An 18,066-nucleotide genomic window follows, 5' to 3' on the forward strand; every position below is an offset into this window, starting at 1 on the left:
TTCACAGTTTAGACCAAAATATACACAACTATGGCGTATTGCAATCGACAAGCCTAAAAGAAAACTAAAACCAACACTACACCTCCGGATTAGTAGGAGCAGTCGCGGGCTCCGGGGGATTCGGGGCCTCAGCAGCCGGAGACGGAGCCTTCGGAGCCAGCGCCTCTATAGCCGGTGAAGATTGCACACCAGTAGCTCCACGTGTACCCTCTTTCTTCTGCAACTCCTGCAGAAAATAACACCAAGTTATAAAAATAGCAAGCAAGCAGTAAAGTACCTAAGACAAAGACAAACAAGTTATAAATGAAAAAACTAGCCTCGACCCGACGTGCCTCCGCCATGGAGCGAGCCTTCGCCTGGCCAAATCTCACCCAGAATGACTTCATGAAATGGTGGACCGATCTACGGATATCGTGCGAAGTCGCCCCAAGGTCGATCGGGCCCTTAAGGTCTCTCTCCTTCATGCCCCTTGTGTGCGGGCAGCCATCTTGCGCCAACATCTTTGAAAGATTTGTAGCGGAGGCCAAAGCTCCAAAATCCCTAGCACCCCCAACGAAGTTAGGCAGCTTCATGAAGTTGGCTTTCAACCACGAGAAGATGCTGAAGGCCAAAGACTTGGAAGGCAACGGCAGCGTGGAGCCTCCGAACTGCTTGAGTGCCCCCACATAAAGCTTTGTTGCCGCCAGGACGATGGACTTAGCATCCTCAAGGCGATTAGATAGCACATCTACTTGCGCCTTTAGAGCTACGCCACTTTCCCTTCGAAGGTTGTCGCCCGCCTCAATGGCCTTCAAGGCGCGTTCAGCAGCCAGTTGCTCCGCCACCTTCGCCCCTTCAACCTCCTTACTCAGCGAGTCAACCTTCTTCTAGAGTTCCTCCAGTTCAGCACGGGCTGTGCAAAGGCTACCAACCTCCCCCACAAGCTGAGTCTTCTTGGCCTCTAGAGTCTCCACTTCATTCTTCAAGGCCTCGATGGCCAAATTGCAGTCGACCACCTCCCGCGTGCCACACTCTTCAATGGCCTCCAAAAGACAATGGCTCTGCCCAAACGAGCGTCAGCCACAAAAAGAGTAGAGTAACAAGCCGAGAAATTGAAAAAAGAAACATACCACACATTGTTGCTCCAAGTTCATCTGCGGCAACTTGAAGTAATCCATGTTCCTCAAATGGTGGCGAAGGCGGCCTGGCAGCAAATTTAAGTGTAAGAAACGTAAGACAAAAAGTAATGTAATAAGGAATATAGGAAGAACAACCTCCTATATCCTTATAAACAGCTTCAAGGACATCCGCCCACCCACTTATTGTGCTGTCGGAGGCACCTGAAACAGCGAACAAAATCAACAAAGACCAAATATAAAAATAATGCAGAAACGAAAAACAAGAAAAAAGTAACCTTTGCCACCATCCAAGCCAGCGCCGAATGGACGAGGAGTCGGACCCCTAAGCGGAGGCTACGGAGGGGCTCCCAAGCCAATCCGGGCGAGGTCCACTCCCAAAGGGTCGTCAGGGTTCTCATCAATCCTTCCAAGGGCCTCCATCAAACCCCCTAAAAAATAGAAAACAAGTCCCCATAAAATAAGAAAGCTTACCTACTACAGGAAAAAGCAAAGTTGGAAAGTGACCTACCAAGATGCAAAGGACTCGGGACGCTGCCTGAGCATCCAGCACCCTCGGCATGGTGTCCAGTGGCCTCAAACCCTATGCCCTGAGGTAAATGAACTAGAGAGCTCGCCTCTGCCTATCCTCGAACACCTCGTCGAGACCAGCCGCAGGTCGACGAAGGCCAGTACCAGCGGTCTCCCCCTCTCTAGGCGGAGACGCATCGCCATCGCCCTTGAAGCCAGAGGTTTTGAAACACCTCTGGTGTTATGAGCTTACTGAGCACCTAGGTTTATGCCTAAGAGAAATTAGCAACACAAGTTTCTGGGTTTAAAAATTTAAAGCGCACGTGGGATTTATAAATGAATCTTGTGTGACTCGTTTTCGTGAATAAAACGAACAAATAAGTGTCGCTAGTCAACTTGTCGCGGTGCTTAACAACTTTTAAATAATCTCATGGACAAAAGTTGTTTAGGGCTTGTTTGGAAAAATATGAAGAAAGTGCTTAAAAATGCCTGATAGCAAATAAATAGCGACTAGCTTGTTTAATTGATTAAGCATGAAAAACAATTTTTATAAACAAAACTAAAATATAACTTGTAATTGGTACTTAAATAAAATTTGTAGTGCAAGTTAGTAGATGAAACTGCAACTGTGGATTTGGCAAATAGATGTTGTTCTATTTCTGATGGCTCAAAAATAGAATTTAAAATTTAAAAACCATCTTCTCGCGTCAGCGCTAAAAATCAGAAATTATATTTTAAAGCGTTGTTTGTGGCGATTTGTTTTGCATAAAATAATTACATAACACCCTAACATTTTTGTTCCATGGCTTGGTTCGAAGTATGAGCTATCGCGTGAAATGTTTATTGGTTGAAGTCAATAGGATTTAGATCTTTTGGAGCTGCCGACAATGTATCGCTGTTCAAATCCGCGTCACATCGTCTCATGCACAGGCACGCCGCCAGCAGAGCCACGTGACACCCATGTGTTCAGCTACAGCATGTTCCCTCATGTCCTTGTTGCCGCGTTGTCCTTGCGTTCACACTTCCATGGAGGCTGAGCCCTCACGCTGCTTTCTCCTTTCTTTTCTTTTTCTCCTGCCGAAGGGAGGGGACCTAGCTCCGGCTCGCCCTTCCAGCTTGCTCTCTCGCTTGGCCCCTCTTTCTCTGTTGTCCTTGCCTCACTGCGGTCCTGACCGCTTGAATACGGTGGTGCGTTCCCCCTGCTCTAAATCAAGTGATCATCTTATTTATTAGCGTCGCGCCGCGTTGTTGGGCCCCATCGCCGTGTACGTGGGCTTGCTAGACATCACTGACCAGAGCACATGCAGCACCGTCCTTGCTGTGATGTTGCTTTGTTGTGCCCATGCACCGCTGCTCCCTCTCCCCATGCTCTTTCTTATGCACGCTGACGCCGAGCTGTTGCTGCCGTCGCTGCCCTCTTCCCCGCCCACGGACATGGGAGACATGTCACCAACTACGGCCTTGCCTTGCCTTGCCTTCTTTCCCCGTCTCACCGCGCCGAATCGGGGGACCATGTCCTGAAGCAGCGCCCTCCTTAGCCCAGCAGCGTCGGGTAGCGTCGTCCTCGCCGGGCCATGGCTCGCCACCACAGAGCGTCTGGCCGGGCCGCTACCGCCCGCGCCTACGGCCGTCATGGTCGCAGCACCACGCCACCTCCCATCGCACCTGCTGCGCCATTGCCCGGCTCCCCACATTAGCGTGCGTGCCCCGTTGCCTCGCGTTGGTCCACAGCTCCCATGGCGCTACCCCTCCCGAGCCCCACGCCTCGTCCCCATCGTGGCGGCGCCACCGCCGACCCCGCCGTCGTCCATGCCGGGTCACCCTGCTGCTGACGCCGCATGTAGCACCGGCACCCCCCTCCTCTTCCTTCCCATAGCGCCGCAGCCACCCACGCTAGGGCGCCGTTGCCGCTACCGCCTGGCCGGCGCCGCCGCAACCAGTGTACCCGCCACCACGGCTCGCGCGGGCAGGCTACCAGGGGCCGGCTCTAGTCTTGCCGCAGCCAGCCCAAGGCCACGTGGGCTCCCATGAACCTCTCCGGCAGGCTTCCCGCCGTCGTCGTGCCTTCCCCGGCTAGGATTGACCGTCGACCGGTGCTCCCCTGTCCGTGCTCTGCCTTGAGGATGATGAAAAGGTGAGAAAGGTGAATAGCAACTAATACAGGGTTCTAGGTGTAAAATATTTGACTCATATGAATAGTAGTGTACCAAATAGATAGAAGCATGGGTGCATTTTTGCATAACCGCCAGGCCAGTTTGGGCAGACTGCGCATGGGCCGGCTTGCTGGGTCGCTCATGCCCACGTGCTGGGCCGGCCTGTGGTCGCTGCGTCTAGGCCGCTCGCACCACGCGCGCGCCCCACCCTGTCTAGGCTGCCTTGATCGGCTAGGCCTAATGCGGCCCGTGGTTCGTTTTTCTTTTTCTGCTAATTTTATTATTTTGTTTAAAATGGCTGAAGTTTGTAAATCTGTAATAAATCAAATAAAAATCATAAAATGGTAAATCTAGTTTTGTTGAACTCTGAATAAAAGTCTATACACATTGAACACATAAAATCATATGCTTTAGTGCAAAATAATTTGCCTTAAAAATTAATCTATTGTTGTTGTAATTAATTAAATTAGTTTCCTTGCTCCAAATGCTATGAAATTTGTATGTTAGGTTCATCATATGGGTAGGTGTCCACTGTAATTTTTGTAGTTGCAGAGAAATTAAATTACTAAGATAGTAAATGAGCCCTAGTTTGAATATATAGTAAGTCAAATAAATAAAATAAGGAAACACCTTGGAATTTTATAACTAAAACACTTGTTGGGAAATGACACCTTTCTCGACGATGTTGATGCGTAGACTAGCGCGTTAGAGCTATCTCGTTAGCTTGTGAGGCGTGATCGGATTTCTAAGCATTTCGACTGTCGTTGATTATTTACATCTACGCATTTGCATCAATATCTATCATAATAGGAATGATGGTGGATCAATGGTATCAACTGGAGTAGCTGAAAAGATGGTGCCAGGGATCATGTCACGGAGATGGAATGCTAACTTTTGGTTATATTTTACCCAGACAAGTCCCGGTGCATAACCCCTACTTTTCTGCACTTTAAATTATATTTGTGCATTAAGTTTTAAGGAGTTGAATGAAACCCACTTGCATATATATCTTTATCCTATGAGTCTTACTAGTATGATAGGATCGTATAGATTGCTATGCTACATGACTCTAGTAGAAGTCGAGTGATTGCCTATCACTCGTGAGAGATAGGAAATATATTACTGTTGTTACTATATTATTATCACTTGGAATATATAAAATGGTGAAAGGAAAATAGAGACCAGGCAGGGATATGGTTTGGGTAATGGTGGGTGTAATGGGTTGTCCTGTGGCCAACGGGGCATAGCTTGGTTACACTGTTTTCCCTGTCTATGTCGGTTAAGGACCGGCCGTTGCATTGGGTTCTAGGCAGGTCACAGACATATTATCCCGAGCACATACTTGGGTATGGGCGCAGGAAAGACTTGTTACTCTCATGTCATGGGTTCTGGCTCTTTCCGGACCGACTTTCAGGGTGGTTTTTGGGTGGAGGTCTTTTCCGGGACTTAGGGTGGGGGCTTGGAGTCTAAGTTTAGACGAGGACCTAGACCCCGTGACACGAGGGTAGTGGGTTGGTCCTACTTGTGCCTAGGGTACAAGCAGGGCGTGTGTTTTGGTGTACCCAGCTGGGCATATTGATTCACGAATCGCCGGGCGATCCGGTATGACTTGTCTACAGTCTAGCAACACAGTAAGAACTAGAAGATGAAAGATGGTAAAAAGAAATTTGATTGCTTACCACCTGCTTGAATGTAGCACAGGTGCTTACATAGAATGGTTAGTTAATGGACTAATGATGACTGCTAATAAAATTGAATATAAGGACGCACGCTTAGTAATGTTTCCTGCAGATGTAATAAACCCACAAGCCAGATAGTCTTCCATATCCTTGGAGTCTTTTCTTTCCTCCTGTCGGGTAAGACTTGCTGAGTACAATTGAGTACTTAGAGTTTTATTTCCCCCTATTGCAGGTGACAAGTTGATGCTAGAGCTGACCCTTGTGTGTGGATTCCTTCAGATGGGCTCAGAGAGGATTCCTTTACGCTGCGATCATAGTTTTTATTTATAACTCTCACTAAATATTTTTATAAATGGAAGTTTTATGATCTACTGTCATAGTTTATATATCAATGCTTCATCATGCCATGGATAGATAGTTATTTCCGCTGTAATTCTGATCACATGTTTATATTCCACTATTAAATTAAATTATTCATAACTCTGATAACATGATCATATTATGCTATTATCAACAGTAAATATTATACTCTGATATTGCATAAAAAGTGATGTAAGAAATGGTTAAGAATTATGTAAGCTTTATTCTCTCATTTGTGGTCCTGATAGAAAAATATGGATTTTTTGGTTCTCCCTTGGGGTGTGCTCGATGGAACCAGGTAATTTGGTGCCCTCCCTTGAGTACTTAGTGTCTAATGGAAGATAAGTACTCCTGAGAGGTATTAGATTAGGCGGTTCTGCCACAGGTTTCATCACCCAAAACGCCGAGCATAGGTGCCACAACGGAGGGCTCAGCAGCAAGGGCACCGCGCGTACCCTGGAGCACGGTATCCGCCAAATCGTTGCCACCAAGCTCTAGGGAGGCGGCAGAGCGCTCGCCTCCCGTCCCGACAATAGCAAAGCCAGAGCCCCCGCCAACGTTCTCGGCAACCTCCTCACCATCATTAGCGGAGGCAGCCGCGGATGCATCGGTAGAGGCGGCAGCAGAAGTGGCCCTAGTCTTCCGCCTCTTGGTAGTGACCTTAGACGCAGTAGCCCCTTTCCTCTTCCTCGCCTCCACCACAACAGTTGTATTCTTGGTGGCGGCCTTCCTCGCCTTGTCCTCTATGGACTTGTACACCTTCGCAGGAACTTCATGTTCCTCGTGGTGGATCCTGAATTCTTCAAATACTCTATTAAGCCGGGGCATCATACCAACGATGGCCCGACGCGCCAGATACTCTCTATCAGACATCTCGCCTAATATCTCACGTGCCCCCGCCTCTGCGGACTTCACCAACTTCTCCACAGCACGGCCCTCCTTCTCAAAGCTGAAGCACGGGAAAGGGACCCCGATACCTTCGCCAAACACAGGCAGGCTAACCATCTCTATGGTCATAGCGGGCTTGTTCCTTCCGAGGGGCCAGCAGTTAGCCGCCACCATCTCCTCGACCAAGTCACGACCTCTGGAGTACCGGCAGGCCAGAGCAAAGGCCCTGTCTCACGCTTCATGACCTTCTTCAGTCCCTAGACCTAGGCTTCCCTAGGTCAAATGCCTCATTGGGGTCATTGCGGAGGCCAGCGGGTAGCAGGTGTTCTTCTTCCTGTCTGAGCCAGTAGATGTCATGCCTTCGGTCCTCACATAGAACCAATATTGCATACAACCCTTCGACCACTTGTTCTTCTAGGTGAAGGAGATCACCAACTTTTCGCCCCTCTGGGCCCTTCACGGCATAAAAGCGCAGCTCCCATACGGCGCCACCAGCTGATCTTCGCCAACTCGCTTGGGCTGGCGCTGGGCTCGTTGTACTCACAAAAAGTACCAACGTTAGGCTCCGCGCCATAAGACAAGTACGCCCAACAAAACTTGCTCAGGGTAACTATCCCATTGGGCGTTAGATGATGAAGTTGTACCTCAAATGCCTCCAACACTTGATGAAGGAAGCGCACCGCCAGAAAGTGAAGGACGCAGAGGAAGAAATCCCTAAAAACGACGGCATCAGCAGCCTTTGGCTTAGGAATCATCGCCTCCTTTGGAGGCTTCACCTTAGAATCCCCGAAGCAGCCCAACTTCCACAAATCCTCGATCATGTCTTTGGTCATGAGCGAAGGCCCGAAATTCCATGTCTTGGAGGTGTCGTCCATGTCTCCTGCCTCTTCAGCGGTGATCAGGTCTGCGATAGAGGCCTCAACTCTAGAAAAATCCTCTTCAAGCCCTAACATCTCCGCGCTAGAAATCATGCACTCCTCAAACCTCACGGACCACCCACTAGACCTAACACTAAGAAGGCGTCGGTACGGCCCAAAGAGGGAAGTTCGGTGCGGAGGAGGGCTGACAGGCGTAGCCTCTTCTAAAAAACTCAGAAGTAACCTAGCAGAGGAGTGAAGGCAAAAACCAACTAGGCGAAAGCGGCAGCGCAGGGGGGCGTAGCAGCAAAAGCGATGCCTAGGAAAGGGACATGGGGGCCTTCACCTACCACCCCTTATATAGCCCCCGTCGTGATGCTTCGAATTTCAGGACCAACGGTCACGTCCGTTCAAAGCGCGCCAATTTCGTAGCCTCAAAACCTGATTCAGACATCCTAGGGGGGAAAGGGGGGAGAAGCCTCCGTGTACCACATGCGCAAGAGCCTCCGCGCCTCAGAACTTGAGTACTGAAAGAGGGGGGAAGGCCTCTGCATGCCGCATGCATAGGAGTCTCCGCGCCTCAGAACCTGAGAACTATGTTTGAGGGCAAAGCCCGCCAGCATCAGACCAAGCCCTCAAGGGGGGAACTGTTGGGACACGGTTGTGAGTCGCGGAGGTCAGGGACCTAAGCAATGACGAGAGCTAACGGTTAACAAATTTTGTGGATGATGTGTAGGGAAAGAGGACGGCAGCCTCCGCCTTATCGATCAATTAGGGCGGAGGACCGAAGGCTGCAGCAAAGGAGCCTGGAGGAGGTCCGAGGCGGAGGCTCTGGCGGCCTAAGCGAAGGCGCCTAGAGGCCGTCAGCGACGAAGGCTCTGGCGGCACCTACGAAGGCTACGGAGAGCCAGCACGCAAGTACGCTCGAAGGCCGCCCTAGACAAAGGCTCAGAGGGTCGAGGAACTTCCTGAAGAGCGGTGGTGCCGGGTCGTGGGCCGCAGACAGACTCACGGTTGCGGCCCATCAAGAAAAGGCGATCGAAGAAGAAGGCACCCAAATTACCCTTAACGGTTTATGTTAGTGCATGGATAGGATGTACTGTAACCGTCAAGGGACATAATTGTAAAGAGTAGCCTTAGCAAGCAATGCCCTATAAAAGGGGAACACAAACTCTGTACAGAGGGTGATAGTTGAATGCATTTATGAAACCCTAAGTTAGTCTAGATCCACTTTCCACCCGACACTTTAGCCCGAGGCACCTGTCCGGGCGAAGACTTCGGCAATCTCCTTCTAGTCCCACCTGCTGGAAACCACCGTTTTCCAACACAGGGCATCTAAAACATGATTGATTTTCGCTAAATTTCCTTCAGGAAAGGAACCGATTCCTTCCAGCAACTCCTTATCATGTCAACAACTCTCATAGTGTATTTCTCATCCTCGGGGTAATAAGCGATTGGGTCGTCAAGCAGCGGGGCTTCCAGATCCAAAACTCCCTCCAGTGTAGCATGCAGACAGTATGCTGAATAAGTGATGTGGTAACCCCCTTCCTGGACAACCAATAGCTGCCCATTGCTATGTCGATTAGCCAGGCTCCTCATTATTTGTCCAATTTTCCTGTAGCCTTCCATGGTCAAGCACTGTCTTCCATTGGGATCAAACTGCATAAGTCAAAACATAATGTAGTTATTGTTTGTCTAACAGGTGTCATAGAGTCTCCAAGAAAATTTCTCTCTTTCTAAAAACGTTTGCAATTATCACCACCAACCAACAGGATTTTGATGGACGGTAAACAAAGACGAGGAAAATGTGAAACTAGGTGTCCTCAAGCAGAGCATCACATGAGTACATGACCAAAGAAATATATTGGCATAACTACTAAAATCTAAAGATAATGTTTGGATTCACTAGGATATACTATATCAAAACTAAAATGTGGGTTATGTAGAAATCTTTAACATGGATTCACTTGAGTCAGATTAATAATCATATAAAGACTCAAACAGAGAATCTTACTAAATTTTTATCAGAGTAAATAACCCTAAAAGAATCTTCTATATAATAACTCAGGCTTGGCAGCCTGTTCAGCTCTCCCCTTGTGATCAAACAATTGTGCAGTCAGTAGTGCTATCAGTAACGCATGGAAGAGTGATTGCCCGAAGTTAATAATGAGAATGCATACAGGTTGCTCCCAGTCCCAGACATTGACTCAAGAAATATTCTTTACGAAACATGGATCTGCCAGTCCAGGCGGTGGTCTCAGCTGAGCCAATCAAGCTTGCACTAGTTTCCTTTCTTTCATAGTTGGTCCCAGGGAAAGGAAGAAAAGAGAATAAGGACATTATGAACAACTTCAACAAAATTTGCCAGAGTGCAATGTTCTCTATCATGTAAACAGAACCTAGCCAAATTTGAGGCTATCCAATCCAGAATGCAGTTGTTTATTACTTTTAGACTGCAGTTTGGGGCCCTCTGAGTAGCAGCAATCTCCTGCTACTCGGGCACCAGTTGCAGTGTGCCCTGCAGTTGGCACAGCAGCACCATATCTCCAAAAACACCTGTACTAGCTCGGCATAGAGGGGGTGAATAATTTTCTGGGACAGGCACAAGTGCGCATTGCCTCTCTGTCCTGTTTCTACAAGGATTATGTAAGTGCGTTGCACTCACCTATCTGTTATTATATGTGCAATATCTAATGCTAGGTTCTTGTTTAGCACTTTTTTTTCGAACAAGCTTTTATTATTGGTTAAAGGCTGAATCGCAACTGCAGGTTTGAATGTGATGCTCAATGATGAATGGGTTCAGTGACATTCATGTATGGCAGCATACAATTATTTAAGAATCCAGTAGAGGCTGGTTTACTCATGAATAAATTTGTTCATTGATCATTTATGTTGTCACATTATCTCCTTAGCACTTTCTCATTGCTAGGTGATTTGTATCCTTCATGATAATTGTGTGTAATTGATCAACTGTGAATTAGTTGAAGTAAATTCTAGAATAAAATGGATGCTACCATACTTAGTCAAGGATCCTAAAAGCCTTTTAGGCCTTGGATGGCCATTCGTTTGGTAACCCATACTGAGAGAATCATTCCTGTAGCATTTTTCTAGTTATATTCACCTGCTTATTGTGTCAACCATGAAGCGAACAGGGCCTTTGTGAGTAGCATAAATCTGTCCTAATGAGATGATTAAATGTTCATCTTGTTTACTGCAACCTTTTGGTGCTTCTTGTATGTCTTTTACTTGTTAAATCTGGGAATCAATTTTAGTTGCTAAAATGTACCTTATCCTACAACAGGTTGTGCTTCTCACAAATCAAAATCACTAAAAGTACATCTGGGAGCAAAGGTAACACCCAGAAATATGACCTATTGGCTATTTGGTCCACGGATTTTAAGCATCACAATTCACAATGAAAGCACCAGTTAAATGGAGTCAATTGTTCCTCTTTATGATATTACCATCCTCCCATTATTTGTCAACAACAACCATATCCACTAGCTGCTATGTAATCTTTACTAGCAAAATTGACTATTGGAGCAATGGATTGACCGCACAAATACATGGAATTCTAAGTGATTAATAGACACAACATGTAATGAAGCAAGGAAAACAAGTGTGCGAACTAAACTTACCGCGCTAGAATCTTGACCAATCACAAGAACCAATAGCTGAGGCTGAAACTTATCAATCGCTGGAACGACCAACTCGTTCATCGCATATGCATACCCAGCATCTCCACTTCCATTAGGCAAAGGTATATTGAGATTGTACCCAAGCCCCTTGCCTTCACCAATCTCATCGACGGAGCCACTCTGCGGATGCGATGGCCCCCAAGAACCATGCCTCATGTGAAGAGACATTGTCAACACATTGTCTGTGCGATAGAAGCCCTCCGTGGTACCATTCCCGTAGTGTACATCAATATCCACAACGGCAACCTTTAAACGGCCGGAATCCAGAGCCAGCTGCACAGCAAGTCCGGCATTGTTCAGAAAGCAGTAACCATCGGCATGGTCGGGCTGCGCGTGGTGGCCAGGGGGCCGAACCAACGCGTAGGCCAGGTTCCCATGCCCGTCAAGTATGTGCTTCACGGCGGAGAGCGTGGTCCCGGCCGCTAGAAGCGCCGCGCCCCAGGAGCCCGGGTTCAAGAACGTGCCCTCACACAGCTTCTTGGCTCCGGTGGCGTTCGCCTGCACGAGCTGCTCTATGTATTCTGCAAACCAACCCCAAGAAGATTTTAGCCAATATACCGTGAAGGTAACTGAATTTTGCTCAGCGTTTACAAATGCTGTATATTTTACTATGCAAACACCAGGAAAAGAGACAAATTTAGTGAATCAAGATTCCAGAATGCGATGGGCAGGTAGTAAGAGCTACAAGAAAGTCTGAGGGGATTTCGGCTTTGGGGGTTGACCTGAGGAATGGAAGGAGAGGAGCTCGGAGGCGTGGGCGGGGCGGCCCGAGTGCCAGGAGAGGAAGTGCGCGATGGGCCCGCGACGGAGGATGGAGACCATGTTGCGGACGCGGTCGGCGTTCTCCGGGTGCTGGTCGAGCACGTCCAGGAATCCCGGGTCGCGGCCCGAGTCGAAGACGCCGCGGCCGGCGTCGTGGGCCAGCATGCCCTCGTGCCAGAACACCGCCAGCTTGTCTCCCGGACCCGGCGGTGGCGCCTCCGCCGGCGGCGGGGAGGATTCGGACGCCATCGGCGGCTCGGCGCGGCCGCGCGGGGGGTTTCGCTTCGCAGTGACGGCGCCTGCTGTTCAACCATCAACGCCTCAGTATGACTCAGCGTCCCAGCAAAATCGCAATTTTTTTTTATTTTGAGCGGATTTAGGGCGGCAGAGCTCCAAGCAGCTTCAGATTCTCAAAACCAGCTCCGCTCCCGATTATTTCAGCCAAACGTTTTTAGATCCAGCAGGTAGAGTTGGAGGAAATTATCCACCACTGTCACTCGTTAAACAACTTACCCCTTCGATCTTTTTCTTTTTTGACATAGCTTTTCTTCCCGTCGCGTCCTTTCATCGTCGTAGCTCCACCGGCAGCTCCCCGGTGAGGGCCTCTAGGCCAGCAGCGCCCGCGCTGCCCCTCCCCTCCCCCGACGAGCGCTCCCCAGCCCGTGCCAGGGCTGCCACGTCGACCATGGCTAGCCCCCCCCCCCCCCCCCCCCCCCCCGCCCCCCTCCACCGCGGCATGCCCTGTCCCCGACGCAGCGCCCGACCCGCCCGCCGGCAAGCCCGCCCCCGCGCGTGAGGTCGCTCCCCAGCGCACCCCGTCCGCGATGCAGCCAAACACTTTTTTTCTTTTTTTATTCTGACATGTGGGCCCAAACTGTCAGTGAGATATAAATGGGAGTGGAGCTATACCAAACGCTTTTTAAGATCTTATATCCACAACGAAGCTGCTCTATGGTGAAGCTAGGTGAATCTGTGGATCTGGAGCTGTGGATCAGAGAGATAACAGATGAAGGCCCTTAGAGACAGTGAGACACTGAAACAGAGAGATAACAGATGAAGACGCAATTGGTGTTTGCATGGGCCAGAATGAGAGCCCATGGGCTCTTATTTGTGCTGCTCTCCTCGGGAGACGTAGGTACATGGGCCTTGCCTTTGGTAGCTGTTCTGGCAGTTCTGCTGTGAGTCTTTCTTCGTTTTTCCAATTGAAATTCAAAACCTATAGCTATTTTGGGCCGTTGGGATCTTGCACTTTTCTTTTTTGTAGAATATATGTCAAAATGCTTACGGTAGGTTTTGAAATTTACCCTTTTTTGCCATTGACAAAAAAAACACAACAACATGTTGCCGCGTGGCGCGTGCACCTAGTGGCAAACACCAAGAAAAGGCTGCGTGCACCTAGTAGCAAACACCAAGAAAATCCAATGGAATCCATTGGGCGGTTGGGATCTTGCATCTTGGCATACTGGTATGTGGCTACTGACAGCAGTGTCATGTCAGGCTGCTCATGCTATGCACATATTATACTCCTCCTTTCAAAAGAATTACTTGGTACAGTACTTGATACCCTCTCCTTTCAAAAGAATTACAAAAATTCTAGTAAAGTATTAACTATTAAATAAATATCATTAGACTTGCTATGAGATGTATTTTCCTAGTATAGCTAATTGATGTCATAAACAATAATATCTTTACCTACTCTATATATTTTGTCAAACTTTAGATACTTTAATAAAAAAGCCCTAGAATTACATTTATTTTGGACAGAGATAATAGCAAAGCCGGTCTGCACTCTACAGTCAGCAGATGAGTTCGCTTGGCGCAGAAAAAATCAGTTTAACTACGGTATCCGTATTTCTTTGTTTATCTTGAATTTTTCTATTCTGAATTCAATTGAAAATAAAATTTAGTATTGTTTTTGGTACTTTCATAACTCGTGAAAGGCCAAGCATATAAATATGTAATGCCTTCCTGTGACAGATATAGTATAGGGCATCTTGAGGAATCCAAAAGTTCTCCATGAAGATCCGAAGGGAACCTGGTCTCTGACGGGTGACCTCAACCCCAGCCCTGTTGTGAGTTGCCGGCGGGCGAGCCGGCCCTGCTACGCGGTCGCGCGAAGGAGGCGCGGGTGGAAGAAGCTCACGATGGAAGGGATAAGGAGAGAGAAAGAAAAAGAAAAAAGCTAACAAATAGGGCCCACCTGTCATTCACTGATCCTATTTTTAATGTCTTTAAAACCTAACAGAAAACGGTTGATCCCATCTCTACTCAACCAAACAGAAAATAGAATTGTCGTGTTCCACATATCAGAGACGGAACCATCCCATTTACGCCTAACCAAACGCTACAAAAATTCCCGGAGGTTCAAAGTGGGTTACGACGAGCCATAACTACTCTAGTACTCTGCCAACGAAACATGGTTTCAATTCGTTCCCATTTCATTGGTGCCAATGGCGACGGCCGACGCAGCAGTTGCTGGCTCCAAGCGTCTGCGGTATCGACGGGCGGCGTCAGGCTCGCGTGCAGTCAACATGCCGCTGCTCCCCGCCGGATTGGCATCCTCTCCGTGGCCAACGTGGACGCACGTGGACTCCACCACCAGTCCACGGCAACATCGCTCATGTCGCTCTCGCCGATCCACGGATCCAGGTTGCAGGGGCAGGGGCAGCCGCAGCCCGCAGGCAGCTTCGTTGCCAAATTCCTGTTTCGGGGTTCGGGTCAGGTTCGCTCGCGCGCGCGCGTCCTGGGGCACACGACCGAGATGCTGCCGCGGCCATTCTAGCGTAGCTCCGGCTGCTGCTGGTGTAATCTGTGGCCCAACCCTGTGATGGCTCATTTTGCCGTTCATCAGAGCTCCTGGCCCAAATGGCTTCATTCTGTCCGGTCTAATTGGCTCCGAAATCTAGATGAGTTGTTCAGTCGATTGAAGAGGGAGTTCAGATGCAACCATTTGGGTACGTCACTCATAGCCTCTGCACCAATGATAAGCTGGTGACACGTCCAATGCCCAGTGCTGAAAAGTTTGGCGTGCTAGGGGAGCTTAGAAGCATATTAAGGGCATGTTAGGAACAAATGAATCGAAAACAGAAGAATTGAAAAAAAAAAACGCAGGAATATGATAGGTGTGTAGTGATAAAATACAGGAAAATAAAAAACACAGGAAACTAGAAAGAGGTGTTTGGAACACATAAATTCATAACAGAGAGTCACAAAACATGTAAAGGATAAAAGCTCATTATGAGTGGTTGCATACTTTGCATGTGTGTGACTCTCTTGCATGTGGGGCCATTGGCCCACGGACTGGACCCATCCATATGTTACACACATATGTTTGAGTGGGACCAAACAACTTTTTCTAGTTCCTGTGGGGGCATTTATCCCCCTCTCGCTCTCACTTACATGTGGGGCCTATTGGTCCATGGTCTTATCTGACCAAAAGTTCAGAGCAATCCTCATCCTCATCCACTCGTACCTTCTCATCTCCATTCATTTTTATGTTCTCCTCCAATGCCCTGTTTGCTTAAACTTATCAGCCATGGTACAATGTTTTTATTTTTCTTTCACAACAAATCAGCGAACAATACTTTTCAATCTGACTTTTCAGCGAAACGAACAGGGCCTCGAGTCTCTCTCTCTCTCTCGCTCACTCGGTCGCACGCGCTACGCCGTCGCGGCCACCGCCCAGCACTGCCGCCGCCCAACCGTCCCTCATGTAGCCACCCACACCCCCTCTCTCGCTCCCACACAGGAGCGTTATGCCAGGTCGGCCATAGACGGACAACCATGAGCTCAACGAACAAGATGACTAGTTGACCACTTTGGAAAGGTAAGAAGAGGCATGAAACGGTTTGCTTCTACCAGCTTCTTAACCTCCACACGCGTATCTGTCTCAGGCATCCGCGAAAACTTTGGATTGATTTCTTCATTCCTGCGTTTTGTGAATGAAAGCGTTACTTTCCGAATGAACGGCAAGGTTGGTTCCTTCGTTCCAAGCGGCACATAACGCCTCCAAAATGGAGGAAATGCATTCCTTTAAAATTCCTTTGGAATTCCTACCATCCAAACGGCCGTAACGTAAAACATAGAGAAAATAAGATATAGTATCAAGTACTAACCAAGAGATGAAAGCGCTAAGCTTCACACTGTACCGTGATTCAGACTCCCAGTAGCGACACCAAATACTAGAGGGGATTGGTTGGATCGAAAATTACGAACATCACTTTTTTCAGACAATTATGGTTGTCCTTAGCTTCGCCACTGTTTGACCGCCACTCCTCCAGTACTACCTCCAGTGATACAACATTTTTCAGTCGAACTTTTGGTTGTTGGATTTATCTCCTGTTTAGGCCTGATCGTTTCACGGCTGGTCTGATCCCTCCCCCACGCTGAAATGACAGGAATGGTTTTTTTTCTTCTTCAATTCGAAGTGGTTGCACGGCACGCAGTACATGCAACAAGCTGCTAACAGAAACGTCGCACCGCGCTGATGTTACACAGGAACCGTCTAAAATCCACCACCACGGCCCACATTCCTTCTTTCTTCCGTGAGTAGGCGTAGGTAGGCTGGCACTGCACTGGGCAGACAAAACGAGCTCTCCAGAATCCCAAACCAGCAGCTTACGCATGGTGGCATGGACGACAGCCTGATTAACAATAATTGAACCATGCTAAAGTGCAGTACTTTACCAAAAGGCTAAGCAGAAGCAGGTATCAAATCACTCGCGCAAGAGAAGAGAGGCGTCGCCATCGACACGACCCCTCGCGCACGCCCCGACCCGATCGAAAGCATCTTCCATCTTCCTCCAGTCGCTGGCGGCGGCTGGCCGGGGGATAAGCGAGTCCTAACCCCTCTCCATTTGTAGCTTTCGTTGGCTAGTCCCGTGTCCTCTCTCGATCTCCTCGTCCTCGAGCGATCGCGGTGGTTGCGGCGTCCTTCTCCCTTCGGGACTTCCCGCCGGCGCCGGGATAATGTCCTGTCCTCGCGGGGGCTGCGCGGCGACGAGATCTGGGCGGCCGCTCCGTCGGTCGGACGCCAACGGGGCACCAACCATGGATGGGGTTCGTACAGCTTGCTTTTCCTGTTCAAATCCTGGAACTGGATTTTCAGGTCTTTGCCAAATTTTTCAAGATTCTCGTCACATTGAATCTTTGGACGCATATATGAAGCATTAAATATAAATAAAAAACAAAACTAATTACATAGTTTAGACGAAATTCACAAGACGAATCTTTTAAGCCTAATTAGACTATGATTGGACACTAATTATCAAATAACAACGAAAAGTGCTACAGTGTATTTTGCAAAAAAAATTGCCATCTAAACAGGCCCTCAGTGGAAGGTTGGCCATCGTGCATGGTGACCAACGCTACTGCTCATCGTTTTTGCCCCTTTTTTTCGGAGGTGGCGCTAGCTTTCGCGGATTTGTCTTCAGCAGGCAGCCCGTGACATGTGTTTGGAACTGTACATCGTGGATCACATCGTCGCATGTACGCGTCCAAGTCTCGCAATGATACTAGTCCTCCGGGCGCGCCCATGCGCGCGGGCCACTGGCCACACGTTTTTTGGAAAGAAAAGATACAATCAAAGTTGTCCTGTATGTTGATTTGAGAAAAAGATACGATCAAAGTTGTCCTGAATGTTGATTTGAGAAAAATCTGAGGAGATTTTCGTAAAAAATGATGAGAGGGTTTGTGGAGCGCGGGTTGATTTTCGACAAAGATAAGGGTTTTTTTGAAAAAACAAAACCGGAGGCCATCCGTTCTGGACCGCGGGTTGATTTCAAAAAAATCTGAGGTGTTTTTTGCAAACTGTCCTGAGAGGGACTCTGGAGTTCAGGTTGATTTCCGGAAAAAGAAGGGTTTTTTTGAAAAATGACCGCGGTTCGCCTGATCTGGGCCGTCCACGCGGCTGATCGAACGGCCACGAAAAACAGACGAGGTGGCACGTTGTGTGGCCGGCTACTCTTTACGCTTAGATTATTGTTAGATGAGAAGCAAAAATACGGTGGTTACTGGTTACTCCAAAGGTTTTGACCTTGGCTGGA

At 48.5% G+C, this 18,066-nt stretch overlaps 1 protein-coding gene across 1 annotated transcript; it reads right to left on the minus strand.

The window, feature by feature from the left end:
- Positions 1 to 8,680: 8,680 nt before the first annotated feature.
- LOC136513291 (histone deacetylase 8-like) lies at positions 8,681 to 12,353 on the minus strand. Its single transcript, XM_066507285.1, has 3 exons — positions 11,983 to 12,353; positions 11,201 to 11,781; positions 8,681 to 9,221 (listed from the first exon to the last, which is right to left on the minus strand). Exons 1-3 carry the CDS (start codon positions 12,269 to 12,271, stop codon positions 8,919 to 8,921), a joined length of 1,173 nt encoding a protein of 390 aa, XP_066363382.1. The 5' UTR covers positions 12,272 to 12,353; the 3' UTR covers positions 8,681 to 8,918.
- Between the last annotated feature and the right edge of the window lie 5,713 nt (positions 12,354 to 18,066).

The sequence above is a fragment of the Miscanthus floridulus genome, chromosome 16, assembly GCF_019320115.1.
Source record: "Miscanthus floridulus cultivar M001 chromosome 16, ASM1932011v1, whole genome shotgun sequence".
In the NCBI taxonomy this organism is placed as follows: Eukaryota; Viridiplantae; Streptophyta; class Magnoliopsida; order Poales; family Poaceae; genus Miscanthus; species Miscanthus floridulus.

What these genes read in the sequence shown, in the direction of transcription:
- LOC136513291 (XM_066507285.1), bottom strand. Translation starts at nt 12,271, where the DNA reads ATGGCGTCCGAATCCTCCCCGCCGCCGGCGGAGGCGCCACCGCCGGGT. An exon ending in CCTCTCCTTCCATTCCTCAG is followed by an intron (nt 11,782 to 11,982) that starts GTCAACCCCCAA and finishes GTTGGTTTGCAG; the next exon opens with AATACATAGAGCAGCTCGTG. An exon ending in TTGGTCAAGATTCTAGCGCG is followed by an intron (nt 9,222 to 11,200) that starts GTAAGTTTAGTT and finishes TGACTTATGCAG; the next exon opens with TTTGATCCCAATGGAAGACA.